This window comes from Hypanus sabinus, chromosome 1, assembly GCF_030144855.1.
Source record: "Hypanus sabinus isolate sHypSab1 chromosome 1, sHypSab1.hap1, whole genome shotgun sequence".
NCBI classification, from domain to species: Eukaryota; Metazoa; Chordata; class Chondrichthyes; order Myliobatiformes; family Dasyatidae; genus Hypanus; species Hypanus sabinus.
Window position 1 is genome coordinate 56,114,216 of NC_082706.1, and position 20,939 is coordinate 56,135,154.

Consider the following 20,939-nt stretch of genomic DNA (forward strand, 5'->3'; position numbering starts at 1 on the left):
CTCTGATTTATAAAGGCCAACATACCAAAAGATTTCTTCACCACCCTATCCACATGAGGTTCCACCTTTAGGGAACTATGTACCATTATTCCTAGATCTCTCTGTTCTTCTGCTTTCTTCAATACCCTACCATTTACGATGTATGTCCTTTTTGGATTATTCCTTCCAAAATGTAGCACCTCAAATTTATCAGCATTAAACTCCATCTGCCATCATTCAGCCCACTCTTCTAACTGGCCTAAATCTCTCTGCAAGCTTTGAAAACCTACTTCATTATCTATAAGGCCACCTACCTTAATATTATCTGCATACTTACTAATCCAATTTACGACCCCATCATCCAGATCATTAAAGTATATGACAAACAACATTGGACCCAGTACAGATCCCTGAGGCACACCACTAGTCACCGACCTCCAACCTAACAGTTATCCACCACTACTCTCTGGCATCTCCCATCTAGCCACTGTTGAATCCATTTTGCTACTTCAATATTAATACCTAACGACTGAACCTTCCTAACTAACCTTCCGTGCGGAACCTTGTCAAAGGCCTTACTGAAGTCCATATAGTCAACATCCACTGCTTTGCCCTCGTCAACTTTCCTCGTAACCTCCTCAAAAAATTCAATAAGTTTTGTCAAACATGACCTTCCATGCACGAATCCATGTTAGCTATTCCTAATCAGACCCTGTCTATCCAGATAATTATATATACCATCTCTAAGAATACTTTCCATTAATTTACCCACCACTGATGTCAAACTGACAGGCCTATAATTGCTAGGTTTACTCTTAGAAACCCTTTTAAACAATGGAACCACATGAGCAATACACCAATCCTCCGGCACCATCCCCGTTTCTAATGACATTTGAAATATTTCTGTCAAAGCCCCTGCTATTTCTACACCAACCTCCCTCAAGGTCCTAGGGAATATCCTGTCAGGACCTGGAAATTTATCCACTTTTATTTTCCTTAAAAGAGCCAGTACTTCCTCCTCTGCAATTGACATAGATTCCATAACTTTCCTACTTGTTTCTCTTACCTTACACAATTCAATATCCTTCCCTTTAGTGAATACCAAAGAAAAGAAATTGTTCAAAATCTCCCCCATCTCTTTCGGCTCCACACATAGCTCTCCACTCTGATTCTCTAAGGGACCAATTTTATCCCTCACTATCCTTTTCCTATTAATATAACTGTAGAAACCCTTCCGATTTATTTTCACCTTACTTGCCAAAGCAACTTCGTATCTTCTTTTAGCTTTTCTAATTTCTTTCTTAAGATTCTTTGTACATTCTTTATATTCCTTGAGCACCTCATTTACTCCATGCTGCCTATATTTATTGTAGATCTCCCTCTTTTTGTGAACCAAGTTTCCAATAACCCTTGAAAACCATGGCGCTCTCAAACTTTTAATTTTTCCTTTCAACCTAACAGGAACATAAAGATTCTGTACCCTCAAAATTTCACCTTTAAATGACGTCCATTTCTCTATTACATCCTACCCATAAAACAAATTGTCCCAATCCACTCCTTCTAAGTCCTTTCACATCTCCTCAAAGTTAGCCTTTCTCCAAACAAAAATCTCAAACCTGGGTTCAGTCCTATCCTTCTCCATAATTATAATGAAACTAATGTTATTCTGATCACTGGACCCGAAGTGCTCCCCAACACATATGTCCGTCACCTGACCTACCTCATTCCCTAACAGGAGATCCAACACTGCCCCTTCTCTAGTCAGTACCTCTATGTATTGCTGCAAAAAACTATCCTGCACACATTTTACAAACTCCAAACCATCCAGCCCTTTTACAGAATGGTCTTCCCAGTCTATGTGTGGAAAATTAAAATCTCCCACAATCACAACCTTGTGCTTACTACAAATATCTGCTATCTCCTTACAAATTTGCTCCTCCAATTCTCGCTCCCCATTAGGTGGTCTATAATACACTCCTATAACTGTTACTACACCTTTCCCATTCCTCAATTACACCCAAATAGCTTTCCTAAATGAGCCCTTGAATCTATCCTGCCAAAGCACCACTGTAATATTTTCTAGGACAAGCAATGCAACACCTCCTCCCTTTGCCTGAAGCAACGAAATCCAGTAATATTTAGTTGCCAATCACACCCCTTCTGCTACCATGTTTCACTTATAGCTACAACATCATATTTCCAAATATCAATCCATGCTCTAAGCTTATCCACCTTTCTTACAATGCTCCGAGCTTTAAAATAGATGCACTTAAGAAATTCTCCACCTCTTACTCTCTGTTTATCCCTAATGGTGCAAACAACTTTATTATCTTTTTTTTCCTTCTCCCTTACATCTTCGGTCTGAGCACTTCCCTTCTCTATCACCTGCCTATCCCCCCTCACACACTGTCTACTAGCTTTCTCTATTTGTGAACTAACCTCCTCTCCTCTTGTCTCTTCAATTTGATTCCCATCCCGCAACCATTCTAGTTTAAAGTCTCCCCAGTAGCCTTAGCAAATCTTCCCGCCAGGATATTGGACCCCTAGGATTCAAGTGTAACCTGTCCTTTTTGTTCAGGTCACACCTGCCCCAAAAGAGGTCCCATTGATCCAGAAACTTGAATCCCTGGCCCCTGCTCCAATCTCTCAGCCACGCATTTATCCTCCACCTCATTCCATTCCTACTCTCACTGTCACGAGGCACAGGCAGTAATCCTGAGATTATTACCTTTGCGGTCCTTCTTCTCAACTGCCTTCCTAACTCCCTGTATTCTTCTTTCAGGACCTCTTCCCTTTTCCTACCCATGTCATTGGTACCAATATGTACTACGACCCCTGGCTCCTCACCCTCCCACTTCAGGATATCTTGGACACGAACAGTAACATCCCAAACCCTGGCACCAGGGAGGCAAACTACCATCTGGGTCTCCTGATCGCATCCACAGAATCGCCTATCTGACCCCTTAATTATCAAGTCCCCTATTACTACTGCCTTCCTCTTCCTTTCCCTACCCTTCTGAGCTACAGGGCCAGACTCTGTGCTGGAGGCACGGCCACTGTCGCTTCCCCCAGGTAGGCTGTCCCCCCCAGCAGTACTCAAACAGGAGTACTTATTGTCAAGGGGTACAGCCACTGGGGTACTCTCTAGTGCCTGACTCTTCCCCTTCCTCCTCCTAACCATGACTCACCTGTATGCCTCCTGTGGTCTTGGTGTGATCACCTGCCTGTAACTCCTCTCTATCACCTCCTCACTCTTCCTGACCAGACAATGGTCATTGAGCTGCAGCTCCAGTTCCCTAACATGGTCCCTTAGGAGCTGCAGCTCAGCGCACCTGGCGGAGATGTGGACTTCCGGAGGCTAGGAGACTCCAGGACCTCCCACATCCAACACCGAGAACAACAAGCTGCCCTCACGCTCATACATCCCTCTTTCCTCAAATGACAGGAAAAACTGAAACCTGAACCTACCTTACCTCACCCGTTTCTGCCTAAGCCCATTGAGCCCAAGCCCTTAAGCCTTCACTCTGTTCCTGGCTCACTCCACTGCCCACAAACGACGCTGCATGTTGTATAAGTCTGTGTCCTTTTTAAATCTCCCCTGCTTCACTGCCCAAATTCATATGCCTGCGCAGTCCCACCTCTCTTAACTCTGATGAGAATACGAAAAATTCAAAAATGGCTCCCGCTGCTCTCCCTTTTTGATTCTCCTCCTTCCTTCTCCAAATGAAAAACCGATTATCCATTCTAACCATATAGCCTATGGGGGTTTGTGAGTACCTGTCTTTTGCAGCATCCGCGCCCATGGGGGCCAGGTTGAGGGAGGCTTAAAAGCAAGGCTGTTTAGTTCGAATAATGTTATTCGACTGCAGTTTACTGACTGCGTGAGCACACCGCTACAACGTGTTTTTATCGCTATTAATATACGTCACCACTGCCAATACCTGACACCCGTCAGTGCGCGATTTCTTTAATTTTTCGATCCAAGGTAAGCCAACTATGGAGAATTCTAAAAAAAGAAAAGTGACTGAAGAAAACAGAACGTTTAATGATACGTGGACGGATTCATTTGCTTTCACTGTTGACGAGACTGGTTTACCGGTATGCTTAATATGCAATGAGAAACTAGCAAACAACAAAAAGTCAAATGTTGCAAGACATTTCCAGAATAAACACGCAGCCTTTGCTCAAAAATATCCGGATGGAGATGAGAGAAAAAAAGCCGTTTCGGAACTGATGCGGAAGGTTGATCTGAGCAAAAATCATTTCAAGCAATGGATGAAGTCCGGAAAACCAACGACATATGCTAGTTATATTACCGCTCAGGAAATAGTCAGGCACGGGAAGCAGTTTACAGATGGTAAATATATAAAAGAATCTTTCATTCAGATTTCAGAACATCTATTCACGGACTTTAAAAACAAGAGTGAAATTGTGCAGAAAATCAGGGATATGCCCCTCTCTGCAAAGACTGTCAAAGACAGAACCATAAAAATGGCTGAAGACATCACGACAGCAAATTAAAGACATCAATTCAGCTGTGGCCTACTCGATTGCCTGTGACGAGTCTAAAGACAAAGGTGATATTGAACAAATAGCGCTGTTCTGCCGGTATGTAAACTCTGCTGGGCCACAGGAAGAACTGATTGAGTTGATACCTCTAAAAGACCAAACACGGGGGGAGGACATCTGTGAGGCTGTCTTGAATTGTTTAAGAGCCAAAGGAATAAAGACTACCCACCTGGTGTCAGTAGCTACTGATGGGGCACCGAATATGACGGGAACGCACAAGGGAATTGTGGCTTTACTGCAGAAGTCGCTGGACAGAAAGCTGCTGATTTTTCACTGCATCTTGCACCAAGAGGCACTGTGCGCTCAAACATTTCCTCCGGAATGCACAGAAGTAATGGATGTTGTCATTCAGATTGTCAATAAAATAATGGCAAAAAGTTTAAATCACCGTCAATTCCGTTAGTTACTGGACGAGCTGGAAAGCGCATATTCTGATCTCCTGCTGCACAACAAAGTCCGGTGGCTGTCCAGAGGGGAGGTGCTGAAACGCTTTGTCGCGTGTCTGGAAGAAGTGAAAACTTTCCTGGGCAGCAAAGGGCTGGAAAAGCTACACTTCATGGTAGACATGACAGCGCACCTGAACACGCTGAACACAGCTCTTCAGGGGAAAGGACATACAGCCCTACACATGATGGAGGATGTTTTGGCATTTGAGCGCAAGTTGACAGTGCTTTCCAGAGATGGACAGAAAGGCACTTTGTCTCACTTCCCCAATTTGAGAGAGTTCAAACAAGGTCACGACATGATAAATTCGGAGTATTTACATTCTGCAATCATCGCAATGCAAACATCGTTTGGGAAACGCTTCTGTGAGTTCAGAGAGGGAAAAAAAAAACACATTATCCTTCCCGGTCACTCCCCTAAGCATCGATTCATCTCTACTGAATACGACTGCATTGGCAGGTGTGAGTAAACCTGATCTTGAGATGGAACTGGCTGACATAGCCGACGAAGACATATGGGTGTCCAAGTTTAGACGCTTGACAGCAGACCTTGAAGATGTTGCCCGTCAGAAGGCCGTTCTTGCTCAGAATCACAAATGGAGTGATATTGAAAACCTTCCAAAACCGGACAAACTTCTGTTCGAAACATAGAATGCTATCCCCGACATTTATGTAAACATTAAAACGTATGCGCTTGGAGTCCTGTCGATCTTTGGATCCACATATGTATGTGAGCAGGTGTTCTCCAACATGAACTTTATTAAAAACAAACATCGCGCACGCCTCACAGATGACAGCCTGCGATCCTGTGTAAAGATGAAGGTGACGTCATACAGCCCTGATGTGCAGACGCTGTGCGCTGAGGTCCAGGAGCAGAAATCCCATTAACCAAGTATGATAAATATTTTAATTGCCTATTGTTTTACGTATATTCATATTTTTTCATTGTTCATTGAAATAGTCCTTTTATTTTTCAGGTTGACAGCTGGCTGACGTTATTTTTGGTTTGCTGCTGGCGGAAAATTTAAGTTCAGCGTTTTTCATAAATACAAGAAGGACTCAAATAGACATTGAGTATTTTACTTAAAAGTAACCTTCAACCCAACGTCTTTTTTTTGGAGTTCAAAATGTTTTTGTTGCATGCAGAAATGTAATTTCGTTTTCTCTGCAGGTGTTCATCAATTTCATAAATGCAACACATTATAGTTTGTTTATACATAGCATAAAGGCAAAAAAAACGTTGTATGCAGTGTTATTTCATTTTAAATGTCAAGCGGGTTTTGCGGCTCCCAGTGTTTTCTTTTCTGTGGGAAACGGGTCCAAGTGGCTCTTTCAGTGGTAAAGGTTGCTGACCCCTGATTCTAGACCCATCTCACACCCTCTCTCTTTGCCCTCCTGATTTCCCTCTTGATAGTATTCCTAGTCATTTGATGTTAAAGGATTCACTGGGAAATGACCTAATTGCACCTTGTCCTCCCACATTTTTCTTGACCAAAGCCTGAATATCTCGTCTTGCCAGTTTTACCCTCCACTTCCGACAGGAACATACTGCCTCTCCAGACTTGATATTTCTCAGCTCATGCCCCAGTCTCTCGGGTCGAGCCCCAAGCCTGCATTTTCACCGTTACACTGAAGCCTCTCCGAGTTCCAGCTGCTCTTCCTTTGGCTGCATCCTGAAGAAATCGAGGAAGCCAGTTTTTCACTCAGCACCAGAGTCTCATTGCCCGGCGAATTGTTGCCTCACTCTACTGAAAAGCCTACATGTCAGTCTGAAGCCTGTAAGCTCGGAACTGTTGCTGAATTGACCTCCGGAACCAAAGACGTTTTGGACTGCAAACCTCCCTCCCTCTGCCTGACCGTCTATAGTTCATTTAATCATTTTCCCACCCAGGACACACATCGATCACATCCCTGGCATTCCATGTGGGAAGTTTACAGTGAAGTGTGAGGCATGACAGGGAGAGACAGGTTTTACCCACCGGGGGAGCGATGTTCTCTGGATCTGAGACTCCGTCTGATGGCCCGAATCGTATTTGGACACTGGCAGTCAGCTTTCCTCCTTTTGTGAAAATTGCTGGTTTCACTCCAAAGTACTCGATGAACTGCTGTTTCCCCATGGAATAACCCGGGATAGGTGCTTATCTGCTCCTCTCCCACATCTCGGGAATTCTGCAACAGAATCACGGCACAAATGTCTTCCTTCCACACTCTTCCGTCTCCTGTAACACAGAGTAACAGAGTGTCTGGGTGCTGCTGTGGGATGGGTGTGCGTCCCAACCACTGGGTACATCAGTTTTGAGCTCAGCACCTTCCACCTAGGGCTGTCCAACCTTCCTGCCCCCGTCGGTGTCCAGTTGACACTATGTACAAGACAGCCTCCCATCCCACTACTAGCACTCCCCTCCCCACAGGAGGTACAGCACTGACAGTAGCATCATTGTCCCACTGGGACTTTCATCCCAGGAATGCTCTCCCCACTCAGGGGCACAGAAAGTTCCACACACCATTACACACAGAGGACGGGAACTGACCCATGTCCTGGACAATGTTACATCGGGATCCACAGTCCATTACCTCACAGCTGTTTGTGGGAGCTTGCTGTGCACCGTTACACATCCCATCACAATGATAACTACAGTGAGCTTTGGTGACAGGGCAGCACAGGACATGACAAGGATAAGGAAGGTGCCACGTCAATGCAGTGCCACTCTCCTACTGTGAACCACATCCAGGATGACACACAGTCATAATTACTGTACCTCAGAGGATGGGAAGAGCCAGTAGTTAGTAGAAGTCTCCGAAGGGAAGGGGATACCAGGGAAGCAAATCAACTTCATGACTTCACCTGTGGAGGGGACGAGAGTATCTACCTGTGACCCACTGCAGGGCATTTCGAAAATCCTCAATTTCACGAGACACATTGTAGACAAACAGGACACAGGGAATCCTTGGCTCTTCACACTGGTTGATATTCAGCTCCTTCACAATCTCCGCATGGACGTCTCCTCGACCGTAACACTGCACTGTAAAACACAGAACCTGTGCTCACTCAGTCTGCCTCACACCGGCACATTTCACTCAGGGTGATTCTTCATAACAGAAGGGAAGGGGGTTGATTTAATGTTCCTCCGAGCTCAGAGACAGACACCCACCAGCATGGGAACTGGCTCCGTTTCACTGTAAATCTGTCAGCAAATGTGAGTTCTCAAGGGATGTGAAAGCAGCAGGTGAAGTGGGCAGGTTTACAGAGGGGGGGGGGAGGAGTGTTGGAGACTGTGGAGACCGCAGAGATGATAAGGACTGTAGGTTCCAGAACACCAGGTTAAGAGGGGTAGTTTACAGAGACTATTTGCCCAATGAGCCTGTGATGACCACCATGCCCAGCTGGAAAATCCCAATTTCCTGCAGTCAACTTTATCCATTCTACCCTTGCCTTTCCATGCACCCATCCAGGTGCCCCTTCACTGATACCGTTGTTGGACCCACTGCTGCTGTCACTTTCTCTGGCAGCCCTGTCTCTATACTCACCACCATATGGGTGAAAGAATTGTCCCTCAAGTCCTATTTAAATCATTTATATCTGCTACCAGTGCCAACATAACATGGCCACAACTTACTAGCACTAAGGTTGTGGCAGGGAACTGGAATACCCAGTGGAAACTCACTGCAGTTACAGGGAGAAAGTACAAACTCCTTAAAGACAGCAGTGGGAATTGAACACACATGGCTGGCACGGTAAATTTTAAGCTAAACTCTACAGAACTTCTTGCTGTTTTCCTTATCTTTGTCCTCCAGATCCCAATCACACCCTCTCACTTTTCCCTCCTGCTTTCCCTCGTGGTAGTATTCTTAGTCATGTGACGTTAAGGGACTCACTGGCAAATGACCTAATTTCACCTTGTCCTTCCATATGTTTCTTGACCAAAGTTTGAATATCTCTCATCTTGCCAGGTTTATCCTCCACTTCAATACTGCCTCTGCAGACTTGATATTTCTCAGCTCCTGCCCCAGTCTCTCGGGTCAAACCCTAATCCTGCATTCTCACCGTTACACTGAAGTCTCTCCGAGTTCCAGCTGCTCTTCCTTTGGCTGCATCCTGAAGAAATCAAGGAAGCCGATTGTTCACTCAGCACCAGAGTCTCATTGCCCGGTGGATCCTTGCTCTGCCCTACTGGAAAGCACACACATCAGTCAGAAACGTGTACACGGGGAGTTGGTGTTAAACTGACCTCAGTACCAAAGGACGTTTGTGCTCCGAACCTCCCTCCCGCAGCAGTCGCTGACTGACTGGCTATTGTTCCATCATTTTCCCACCTGAGACACACATCAGGCACATCCCTCACATTCCATGTGGGAAGGTTACAGTGAAGCGTGAGGCGTGACAGGGAGAGACAGGTTTTACCCACCGGGGGAGGGATGTTCTCTGGATCTGGTTCTGTCACTGAGAATCCGTCTGATGGCCTGAATTGTATTTGGACACTGGCAGTCAGCTGATCTCCTTTTGAGAATATTGCTGGATTCTCTCCAAAGTACTCGATGAACTGCTGTCCCTTCGTGGAATAACCCTGGAGAGGTCCTTATCTGCCCCTCTCCCACATCTCGGGAATTCTGCAACAGAATCACGGCACAAATGTCTTCCTTCCACACTCTTCCGTCTCCTGCAACACAGAGTAACAGGGTGTCTGGGTGCTGCTGTGGGATAGGTGTGCGTCCCACCCACTGGGTACATCAGTTTTGAGCTCAGCACCTTCCACCTGGGGTTGTCCCACCTTCCTGCCCCCATCTGTGTCCAACTGATGCTGACTATGTACAAGGTAGCCTTCCCATCCCACTACTGGCTCTCACAACCCCATAGGACATGACTGCCAGAGGCACTGGGATTTTCAGCTAAGCCTCAAACCCCTCCCTCACTCAGCAGCACAGAAAAGTCCACACACACCATTTGAGACAGAGCAAGGGAAGCCCCGTGCCCCAGACAACGGGATCTCCAATCCATCTCCTCCCTGCTGTCTGTGGGAGCTTGCTATGCAGCAATACACATCTCCCATCATAATAACAACTGTGTGCTTAATGGCAGAACATGTTATGGACCAGGAAGGCATTACAGGAAAGCTTGTCCCCTTCTCCTACAATTAACTAATCACCTGTATCACACTGACCATAAGACATAGGATTAGGTGATTTGACCATCGAGTCTGCTCTCCCATTCCACCTTGGCTGATTTACTATCCCTCTCAACCCCACTCTCCTGCCTCCTCCCTGAGAGAGTGAACAGTCAACAGTCAGCAGAAGTCCCCACAAGGGAAGGGAACTTTTGGGAGAAAATGCCACTGGATCATTTCCCCTGTGAAAAATGATGAGAGTATCTACCTGTGACCCAGTGAAGAGCGTTCTGAAGATCCTGAATTTCATTAGACACTCTGTAGACAAACAGAACACAGGGAACTCCTGGCCCTTCATGTCGGGCGATGTCCAGCTCCTCCACAATCTTCTCATGGACCTCTCCTCGACCGTAACACTGCACTGTAAAACACAAAACCTGTGCTCACTCATCCTGCCTCACACCAGCACATTTCACTCGGGGTGATTCTCAGTAATGGAAAGGAAAGGGTAATTTAATGTTTCTCTGATCTCAGAGATGGACACCCACCGTGTTTGTACAATTCGGATCAGTCAGGGCAACGGTAACGTGCAAGTAACGGACAATTGCTGGTGGTTTACAGAGACGGAGAGGAGAGTAGGTGCCAGAGTGGGTCTCAGAGACAAGGAAGTGTGTAAAATCGTGAAGGGACAGAGACACGGCGAGGGGACAACAGGTGGAGGAGGTTACAGAGAAGGGAAGGGATGTCGGTGCCAGAGATGGGCACAAGGATGAGCAGGGGTGTGGACACCAGAGGGTCACAGAGTATGGGAGGTGTGCATGGACTAAGGGTGGTTACAGTGAGTGGAAAAGGTGTAGGGGCTGGAGGGTAACACAGACATACTGTACCTAGAGGGGGAGGTATGGATCTGGGGGAGACAGTGAGTCCCACGATTCTCACATGCCCCAGAATCCCCTCACTCGAAACAGAGGGGTCTCTGCTGTGAGTCGGGTGCCAGTCACCAGGTGACTGTGAGATGTACACTGAGGAGGGGCTTTAACATAGAAACAGAAAACCTACAGCACAATACAGGCCCCTTCAAAGCTGTGCCAAACATGTCCTTACTTTAGAACTACCTAGGCTTACCCATAGCCCTCTGTTTTTCTAAGCTCTTTGTACCTATCCAGTGTTGGCGCTTGGACTAGTGGACAAGGCATCGGACTAGCAACCTGAAGGTCACTGGTTCAAGCCTCAGCTGAGGCAGTGTGTTTGTGTCCTTGAGCACGGCACTTAACAACAGATCACTCTGTGATGACACCTGTGCCAAGCTGCATAGGTCCTAGTGCTCTTCCCTTGGACAGCATTGGTGGCGTGGAGAGGGGAAGGCTTGCAGCTTGGGCAACTGCCAGTCTCCCATAAAACCCTGCCCAGGCCTGCGCGCTGGAAAAATCTTCCAAGGTGCAAATTCATGGTCTCATGAGACTAACGGATGCCTAAGTATAAAAAAATGTACCTATCCAGGAGACTATTAAAAAGATCCTATCGCTGCTGCCTCCACCGCCGCCACCAGCAGCCCATTCCATGCAGTCTCCGCTCTCTGCATAAAAATATTACCCTTGACATCTCCTTCCAAGCATCTTAAAACTATGCCCTCTCATACTAGCCATTTCAGCTCTGGGAAAAAGCCTCTGACTATCCACACGATCAATGCCTCTCATTGTCTTGCACACCTCTATCAAGACACCTCTCATCCTCCTTCTCTCTGAGGAGAAAAGGCCGAGTTCACTCAACCTATTCACATAAGGCGTGTTCCCCAATCCAGGCAACATCCTTATAAATCTCCTCTGCACATCTCCACATCCTTCCTGTAATGAGAAGACCAGACTGAGTACAGTACTCCAAGTGGGGTCTGACCAGGGTCCTATATAGCTGCGACATTTGAGTCTCGGCTCTTAAACTGAATCCTACGACTGATGAAGGCCAATGCACAGAATTGCACCTTAACAACAGCGTCAACCTGTGCAGCAGCTTTGAGTGTCCTATGAACTAGGACCCCAAGATCCCTCTGATCCTCCACACTGCCAAGAGTCTCATCATTAATACTATATTCTGCCATCATATTCGACCTACCAAAATGAACCACCTCACACTTATCTGGGTTGAACTCCATCTGCCATTTCTCAGTACAGTTTTGCATCTTATCAATGTCCCGCTGTAACATCTGACTGCCCTCCACATTATCCACAACACCCCAACCTTTGTGTCATCGGAAAATTTACTAACCCATTCCTCCATTTCCTCATCCATGTCATTTGCAAAAATCACAAAGAGTAGGAGTCCCAGAACAGATCCCTGAGGTACTCCCCTGGTCACTGACCTCCATGCAGAATATGACCCATCTTCAACCACTCTTTGCCTTCTGTGGGCAAGCCAGTTCTGGATTCACAAAGCAATGTCCCCTTGGATCCCATGCCTCCTTACCTTCTCAATAAGCCTTGCATGGGATATCTTATCAAATGCCTTGCTAAAATCCATTTACACTACATCTATGGCTCTACCTTCATTAATGTGTAATCACAGAGCAGTACAGCACAACAGAACACAGAACAGTACAGCACAGTCCAAACTCTTTATCACAATGTGCCCATGCTGACCACAGCCCCCACCCAGGCATTCTAAATTTCCTGTATTCAGTCTGCACCTCTCCAAGCCTCAAACCAGCTATGTACCTGCTCAAGGTTTCCTCAATGATATAATTGTAGCTGTCTCAACCACTTCCCATGACAGCTGGTTGCATGGACTCACTACCCTCTGGGTATAATAGTTGCCCCTCAAGCCCCGTATAGATTCACCCCTCACCCTGAACCTATGACCTCTAGTAAAAACAAGCTGGAAGTACTCAGCAGGTCGGGCAGCATTCATTGAAACGAGCAGTCAACGTTTCAATGGATGCTGCCTGACCTGCTGAATTCTTCCAGCTTGTTTGTACATGTTGATTTGACCACAGCATCTGTACTGTACTTTGTGTTTACTATGACCTCTAGTATTGCCTCCCCCTACTCCGGGAGAGTTGCCCCCTCATGAGTTTATATACTTTGATTTGGTCACCCCTTATTCTCCCATGTTCCACAGAATAAAAACCTAGACTACTGAGCCAATTCCTATTCCTCAGGACTTCGAGATATCCAACATCCTGGTAAATTTTCTCTGTTCTTTCCTGAAACGGGTTTTCCCAAACTGTGCTCAGTACTCCAAGTGTGAACTCACCAATGATTTATACAACTGTATCGTAACGTCCCAATTCCTCTACTCAGTCCCTTCACCGATCAAGGCCAGTGTGTTCAACACCTTTGTTAACATCCATGATTGCTCTTTCGATAAACTATGCATCTTTGTCCCTATGTCAAGTTGTCTCTGAACTGTTGTCTCTGTCCATGCTGTGCTCAGACACAGATGGTTTTTAAGTTCGTAGGGATGGCTTTGGGGAGTTAGGGGTCAGAGTCAGGTTTAAGGAGAGAGATGCTGAGGAATTATGAGGTCAGGCCAAAGATCACACCTATGCTTCGTGTTTGCCCTACGCACATCGTCCTTTTAGCTCACACATTCAAGAAACTGCTAGAAATATTCAAGCACCACTTTCTACGCACAAATCCATGCTGACTGATCGTGATCAGACTCTGTGTACACAATTCCAATTCCTAGTAGATCCAGTTCCTCAGAATTCCCCCCAGTCACTTCTCTACTGAGGATATCAGCCTGACGGGTCTGTAGCTCCTGGCTCGTCCTTGTTGTTCACCTTAAACAACCAAACAAGTTCAGCCCACTCAAGTCTTACACAACTTCACCAATGTGAAGGACATTGCAACCTCTGGCAAAATCTCCACTAATATTCCTCTGGCCTTCCATAAAGTCCCAGGAGACAGTCGGACAGGCCCTGGGGATTTATCTATCTTATAGCACTGTAAAGGCTGCCAATACCACCACCCTGGTCACAAGACTGTCCACCAAAACATTTCCACGTTTCCCTTATTTCTTGAGCATGCTCAGTAAACATTTTAAAACCACACCCGTCTCCAGCTGCAGAAGACAGAGGCAGCCTTGCTGATATCTAAGGGGACCTACTCTCTCACCAGCCTCTCGTTTACTCTTGATTCAACATCTTGGGATTTTCTTAACCTCACCCGCCAGATTCATCTTTTACTCTCTCTTTTCTCTGCTGATCTTCCTCTTGAGAGTATTCTGAGCCGTTCTAATCCAAGGGATTCACAAGTCCCAGACCAAAACACTGTGTGTTTTATTCTTTTTCCTGATCAGAACTTGACTATCTCTCGTCACCCAGAATTCCCCACAATTGCCAGGTTTACCGTTCACCTCATAGGAACGTATTGCCCCTTAACTCTCAATATCTCCCAGTCCTGCCCCAAGCCTGCCCTCTCACCGTTACAGATAAGCTTTTCCAAGCTACTGTCTTTCGTCTCTGGGCTCCAACTTGAAGAAATCCGAGAATCCGACTGTCCATTTGGCACTGATAGGGTCTCACTGTCCTGTGGATCCTCGCTCCACCCTATTGCACAACACAAACAGTATATTGTTACCTGGAGATTGGTACTGAATTGACCTCAGGACCCATGGGGGATTCCCTCTCTGACCCACCCACCCTCCCTCCAGCAGAGTCTTCTGACTGACTCTCCCCCCACCACCCCAGACACACATCCGACACATCCCTTATGTTCCTAATGTGAAGTTTACAGTGCAAAATGAGGTGTGACAATAAAGAAGCAGGTTCTACCCACCGGAGCAGATACCTCCCCTGGATCGGGTCCTGTCGATAAGACTCTGTTTGACAGTCTGAATCACTGTGGGGCACTGGTACGTCTTCGATCTATTCCACCAACTACTGGAATCCATCCAGGATACGCAAAAAACTTTAGTTCCCTTATGGAATAACCCTGGATCTGTTGTTATCTTCTCCTCTCCGACAGCTCGAGATTTCTGCAATAGAATCACTGCACAAATGTCTTCCTTCCGCACTCTCCTTTCTCCTGAAACATAGAGTGACAGAGTGATCTGGGTGACACTGTGGGAGGGCTGTGTGTCCCACCCACTACTGGAGCCCTCCGATTACATCAGCACTTTCCACCTGGGGCTGTGCCCACCCTCGTGCCCCCCCCCCCCCGTGTGCCCGGGTGGTGTTGTGGTGAAGCTGTCTGTACACAAAGCAGTCCTCCCACCCCCACTACAGGCTCTCATGTTGCACAGGAGGTACAGCACAGGGATTTTCAGCCCAAACAACAGACCCCATTTCATATGAATTAATTTGGCTTCTTCCAGACCTTTACTCTTTCTATTCTTGTTCTGGTATGGAGTTCCGGAGTTTTTGACACTATCATATACATATAAACTATTATTACTGCCCATGTTAGTTTAGGTTTTTTTTTATTTCTTTAAATATACATTTTTTCTTGTATTTTATATATTTTTTTTCTTTTGATGATTATTTTTAATCTTTTTCATGTATAATCAATATAGATTAGATTGATTATTGTACGATCTTTTTTTTGCTGATAGCTTAATAAGATATTGTTATCTTCTTACTAATTTAATTCTAAATCTAATGTATTCATAACCTATTTAATATAATATTGTTATGTTTTTTTATAAAAATTAATAAAAAGATTGAAAAAGAAAGAAAAGAACAGACCCCAGTCAGGTGTACAGAAAGATCCACATACACCATTTCACACAGAGTGAGAGAGCCCAAGTGTGTCCCGGACAATGTTGTATCAGAATACCTGGTAGATTGCCCCACTGCTGTTTGTGGGAGCTTGTTGTGCACCAATACACATCCCCTATCACAATAATAACCTCTGTCCCTTGACAGATACAGCTGGGTGGAACATTAACATCTTCAGAAAGTCATTGCATCAGTGCTGGTCCCTGATTCATAAAGGAATCAATCCTGAGGAACACACACATTGTCAGTGTGCTCCTCAGGTAGGGAAGGGCCAGCAGAGATCAGAAGCCCCCAAAGGGAAGGGTTTTCAGGAAAATGCTATCACTCAATGACTTCTCCTGTGCTGGAAGAAATAAACAGGTAGATTATTTTCTAAATAGTGAGAAAATTCAAAACTCTGAGGACTTGGTAGTCCTTGTGCAAGATAATTTGCAGGTTGAGTCATTGGTGAGGAAGGCAGGTGCAATATTAGCATTCATTACAAGAGGACTAGAATATAAAAACATGGATGTAATGTTGAGGCTTTATAGAGCACTCATGAGGCCAGACTTGAAAAATTGTGAGTGGGTTTGGGCCCCTTTTATCAGAAGGGATGTGCTGACATTGCAGAGGACGTTCATGGAAACAATTCCAGGATTGAGGCTTCTCATATGAAGAGCGTAGATGGCTCTGGGCCTGAACTTATTGGAATTCAAAAGAATGAGAGGTGACCTCATTGAAACCTACAGAAAGGCCATGATTGAGTCGATTTGGAGAGTATGTGTCCAATGGTGAGGGAGTCTAAGACCAGAGGACACAGCCTCAAAATTGAGATGTGTCCTTGTGGAATGGAGATGTGGAGAAATTTCTTTAGCCAGAGAGTGGTGAATCTGTGGAATTCATTGTCACTGGTGGTTGTGGAGGCCAAGTCATCGGGTATATTTAAGGTTCTTGATTAGTCAGAGCATGAGGAGATACAGGGAGATGGCAGGAGATTGGGGCTGAGAGAAAGAATGCATCAGCATGGTGAAAAGATGGAGCAGACTTGATGGGCCAAATGGCCTAATTACCTGTGACCCATTGAAGGGCATTTTGAATATCCTGAATTCCATGAGACACTCTGTAAACAAAGAGAACACAGGGAACCCCTGGCTCTTCACAACAGGAGATGTCCAGCTCCTTCACAATTTTCTCATGGATCTCTCCCCGACCGTAACACTGCACTGTGAAACACAGAGTGCAAGTTCATCTCCCAGTCTCAGAGTGTCACCCACAGATGCCCCCAGTCTCAAGTAAAGTCAAGTCGTGTTTTATTGTCATTTCAACCATACAGTACACGGTGAAAACAAATCAACATTCCTCCAGGACCACGGTGCTATATGAAACAACACAAAACGACACTAGACTAAGTGAGACAACACAAGGCTACACTAGACTGCAGACCTACAGAGGACTACATGAAGCACACAAAACAGTGCAGGGCAGTACAATAAATAACAAACAAGACAATAGGCACAGTGGAGGACAAGTACAATATAATAATAGCAAGTGCGTGGAAGTCGGCCCGTGAGGCAGCGGGGGAGTTAAAAAGCAAGCAGATTGAGAAGAGTTGGTCATTTCTTCGGCAGTCTAACAGGGCATGACTGCACAAGCACGTGAAAGTCTGTCCATGAGGCAGTGGGAGAGTTAAAAAGTGAACAGATTAATAGAGCGGGTGTCGTAGGAGACAGAGTAGGAACGCTTTGGCTCGAGAGGCTTCGGCGAGCAGAGGCTGAGGACAAGCTTGCTCCCATTCAGGTTAGGCTGGGTAAGCTCCTTTAATTGATCTAATTCGCTTTGGAGTAGGTAATGGAGGCAGCAGTTAGGGCAGTTGATTGCTCCGTTTGCCGTTTGTGGGAAGTCAAGGCGAGCACAGCTGTCCCTGATGACTACACCTGCAAAAGGTGCATCCAGCTGCAGCTCCTGACAAACCGAGTTAGGGGACTGGAGCTGGATGAACTTTGGATCATTCGTGAGGCAGAGGAAGAAATAAACAGGAGTTACCGGGAGATAGTCACCCCTAAGAGTCAGGAGACTGGTAGCTGGGTGACTGTCAGGAGAGGGAGGGAAGTAGACAGAATGAGCAGAGCACCCCTGTGGCCGTTCCCACCAATAATAAGTATATAATTTTGGATACTGTTGGTGGGGACGACCTACCAGGGACAAGCTGCAGTGGTTGCATCTCTGGCACCGAGACTGGACCCTCAGCTTAGAAGGGAAGGAGGGAAAAGAGGAGAGCAGTAGTGATAGGGGATTCGATAGTTAGGGGTACAGATAGGAGGTTCTGTGGAAGAGATTGAATCCCGGATGGTCTGTTGCCTCCCTGGTGCCAGGGTCCACAATATCTCGGATCGAGTTCTCAGTATTCTCAAGCGGGAGGGTGAGCAGCCAGATGTCGTTGTCCATGTAGGGACCAATCACGTGGGTAGGAAGAGTGAGGAGGTCATGAAAAGTGAGCTTAGGGAGTTAGGCACCAATTTAAAGGACAGGACCTCCAGGATAGCAATCTCACGATTGCTAACAGTGCCACATGCAGGCGGGTTTAGAAACAGTAAGATAGTGCAAATCAACAGGTGGCTGAAGAGATGGTGCAGGAGGGAAGGCTTCAGATTTATAGATAAGGAGAAGGATATTGAATTGTGTAAGGGAAAGAAGTAGGGAAGTTATGGAAACTATGACGATTAAAGAAGAGGAAGTAATGGCGCATTTAGGGAATGTAGAAGTGGGTAAGTCTCCAGGTCCTGACAAGATTTACCTTAGGACCAAGAGGGAGATCAGTGTAGAAATAGCAGGGGCTCGGACAGAAATATTTCAAATGTCATTAGAAACGGGGATGGTGCCGGAGGATTGGCATATTGCTCATGTTGTTCCATTGTTTAAAAAGGGTTCTAAGAGTAAACCTTTTAATTATAGGCCTGTAAGTTTGATGTCAGTGGTAAATTAATAGTATATATAGTTACCTGGATAGACAGGGTCTGATTAGGAACAGTCAACATGGATTTGTGCGTGGAAGGTCATGCTTGACAAATCTTATTGAATTCTTTGAAGAGGTTACAAGGAAAGTTGATGAAGGCAAAGCAGTGGATGTTGTCTATATGGACTTCAGTAAGGCCTTTGACAAGTTCCCACACAGAAGGTTAGTTAGGAAGGTTCAATCATTAGGTATTACTATTGAAGTAGTAAAATGGATTCAACAGTGGCTGGATGGGAGATGTTAGAGAGTATTGGTGGATAACGATTTGTCAGGTTGGAGGCCAGTGACTAGTGGCATGCCTCAGGGATCTGTACTGAGTCCAATGTTGTTTGTCACATACATTAATGATCTGGATGATGGGGTGGTAAATTGGATTAGTAAGTATGTAGATGGTACTAAGGTAGGTGGCATTGTGGATCATGAAGTAGGTTTTCCAAGCTTGCAGAGAGATTAAGGCCAGTTAGAAGAGTGGGCTGAAAGATGGCAGATGGAGTTTAATGCTGATAGGTGTGAGGTGCTACATTTTGGTAGGAATAATCAAAATAGGGCATACATGGTAAATGGTAGGGCATTGAAGAATGCAGTAGAACAGAGTGATCTAGGAATAATGGTGCATAGTTCCCTGAAGGTGGAATCTCATGTGGATAAGGTGGTAAAGAAAGCTTTTGGTATGTTGGCCTTTATAAATCAGAGCATTGAGTATAGGAGTTGGGATGCAATGTTAAAATTGTATAAGGCATTTCTAAGGCCAAATTTGGAGTATTGTGGACAGTTCTGTTCACTAAATTATAGGAAAAATGTTAACAAATTAGAGAGAGTACAAAGAAGATTTACTAGAATGTTACCTGGGTTTCAGCGCCTAAGTTACAGAGAAAGGTTGAACAAGTTAGGTCTTTATTCTTTGGAGTGTAGAAGGTTGAGGGGGGACGATAGAGGTATTTAAAATTATGAGAGGGATAGATAGAGTTGACGTGGGTAGGCTTTTTCCATTGAGAGTAGGGGATATTCACACAAGAGGACATGAGTTGAGTGTTAGGGGGCAAAAGTTTAGGGGTAACACAAGGGGGAATTTCTTTACTCAGAGAGTGGTAGCTGTGTGGAACGAACTTCTAGTAGAAGTGGTAGAGGCATGTTCGATATTGTCACTTAAAGTAAAATTGGATAGGTATATGGACAGGAAAGGAATGGAGGGTTATGGGCTGAGTACAGGTTGGTGGGACTAGGGGAGAGTAAGCGTTCACCACGGACTAGAAGGGCCGAGCTGGCCTTTTTCCCTGCTGTAATTGTTATATGGTTATAATAAATTATGTAGGTGTCAGTCTAGACTCTGGGCATTAAGGAGTCTGATGGCTTGGGGGAAGAAACTTTTGCACAGTCTCCCACATGTAGGGTAGGACTTTACAGAAGGGTAGATGAGAGTGTCGTGGGGGTAGATGGAGGATAGTAGGGTTAAAAGAGTGGAAAGTGTGGAGGCAGGAGGGAATGGTAGAGATTGGGATGGAGAGGTGAGGAGCGTGGGAAAGGAGGTATGTGGGTGGTGAGGGCAAGTCTCCCCCATCCCCCTCCCAGCTGTCATTCACCAAACGCTCTCTCCACAAACTCTGTCCGTACTCAGTCTCAATCCTCCCCCTCTTTTAAATATCCTTATCTCGCCCCATCCCACTTCCATCACACCGCCCTCCCTCTCCTTCCCCGAAGGCCTCTCCCTCACCCCATCCGACCCCTCTTCCTGTCCCTCCGCCTTGTTCTCCCACATTCACCGACTCCTTCTTCACCTTCTACATCATTTATTATTATATTGTATCCCGCCCTTTCACCCCCACAAATCACCTTCAACCCACCATTGCACCGATTCTCCATCCTGCACGTATTTCTTCCACTTTCTGCTCAGTTATTCCTGCGTTTACGCGCTTGGGCCCGAGGGCGAGGCCTTGCACTATACTCTAATTCTATTCGCCTGAAGAGCTGCCAATCAGCGCATGAGCTCTCTGGAATGGACAGCGACAGTTTCAACTTCCACCGGCTGTCATTGGTCGAGCTGACCGCCTGTCATGCGTAGGGGGCGGATCTGGGCTACAGCCCCGCCCCGTGGCGTTCGATTGTAGGGCGCGTGATTGACTCCAGGACGAGAGTTGTTTCAG

At 45.9% G+C, this 20,939-nt stretch overlaps 1 protein-coding gene across 14 annotated transcripts in view; it reads right to left on the bottom strand.

Moving 5' to 3' along the window:
• Positions 1-20,735, bottom strand: part of LOC132393965 (uncharacterized) — a 53,934-nt gene extending 33,199 nt beyond the window's left edge. For 10 of the 14 annotated variants that reach the window (XM_059969570.1, XM_059969578.1, XM_059969559.1 and 7 more), the window contains exons 1-9: positions 20,640-20,735; positions 16,856-17,008; positions 14,866-15,114; positions 14,511-14,636; positions 10,362-10,514; positions 9,398-9,649; positions 9,037-9,162; positions 7,862-8,014; positions 6,971-7,210 (exon numbers count right to left, since the gene is read on the bottom strand). In XM_059969570.1, the coding sequence (XP_059825553.1) occupies positions 6,971-7,210; positions 7,862-8,014; positions 9,037-9,162; positions 9,398-9,649; positions 10,362-10,514; positions 14,511-14,636; positions 14,866-15,114; positions 16,856-17,008; positions 20,640-20,658 (1,471 nt within the window). In that variant the 5' untranslated portion in view covers positions 20,659-20,735. Of the gene's footprint in view, positions 1-6,970; positions 7,211-7,861; positions 8,015-9,036; positions 9,163-9,397; positions 9,650-10,361; positions 10,515-11,585; positions 11,674-14,510; positions 14,637-14,865; positions 15,115-16,855; positions 17,009-20,639 lie in introns of those variants that run through there. The other 4 variants (XM_059969477.1, XM_059969511.1, XM_059969538.1 and 1 more) reach the window with 4 other exon arrangements.
• Between the last annotated feature and the right edge of the window lie 204 nt (positions 20,736-20,939).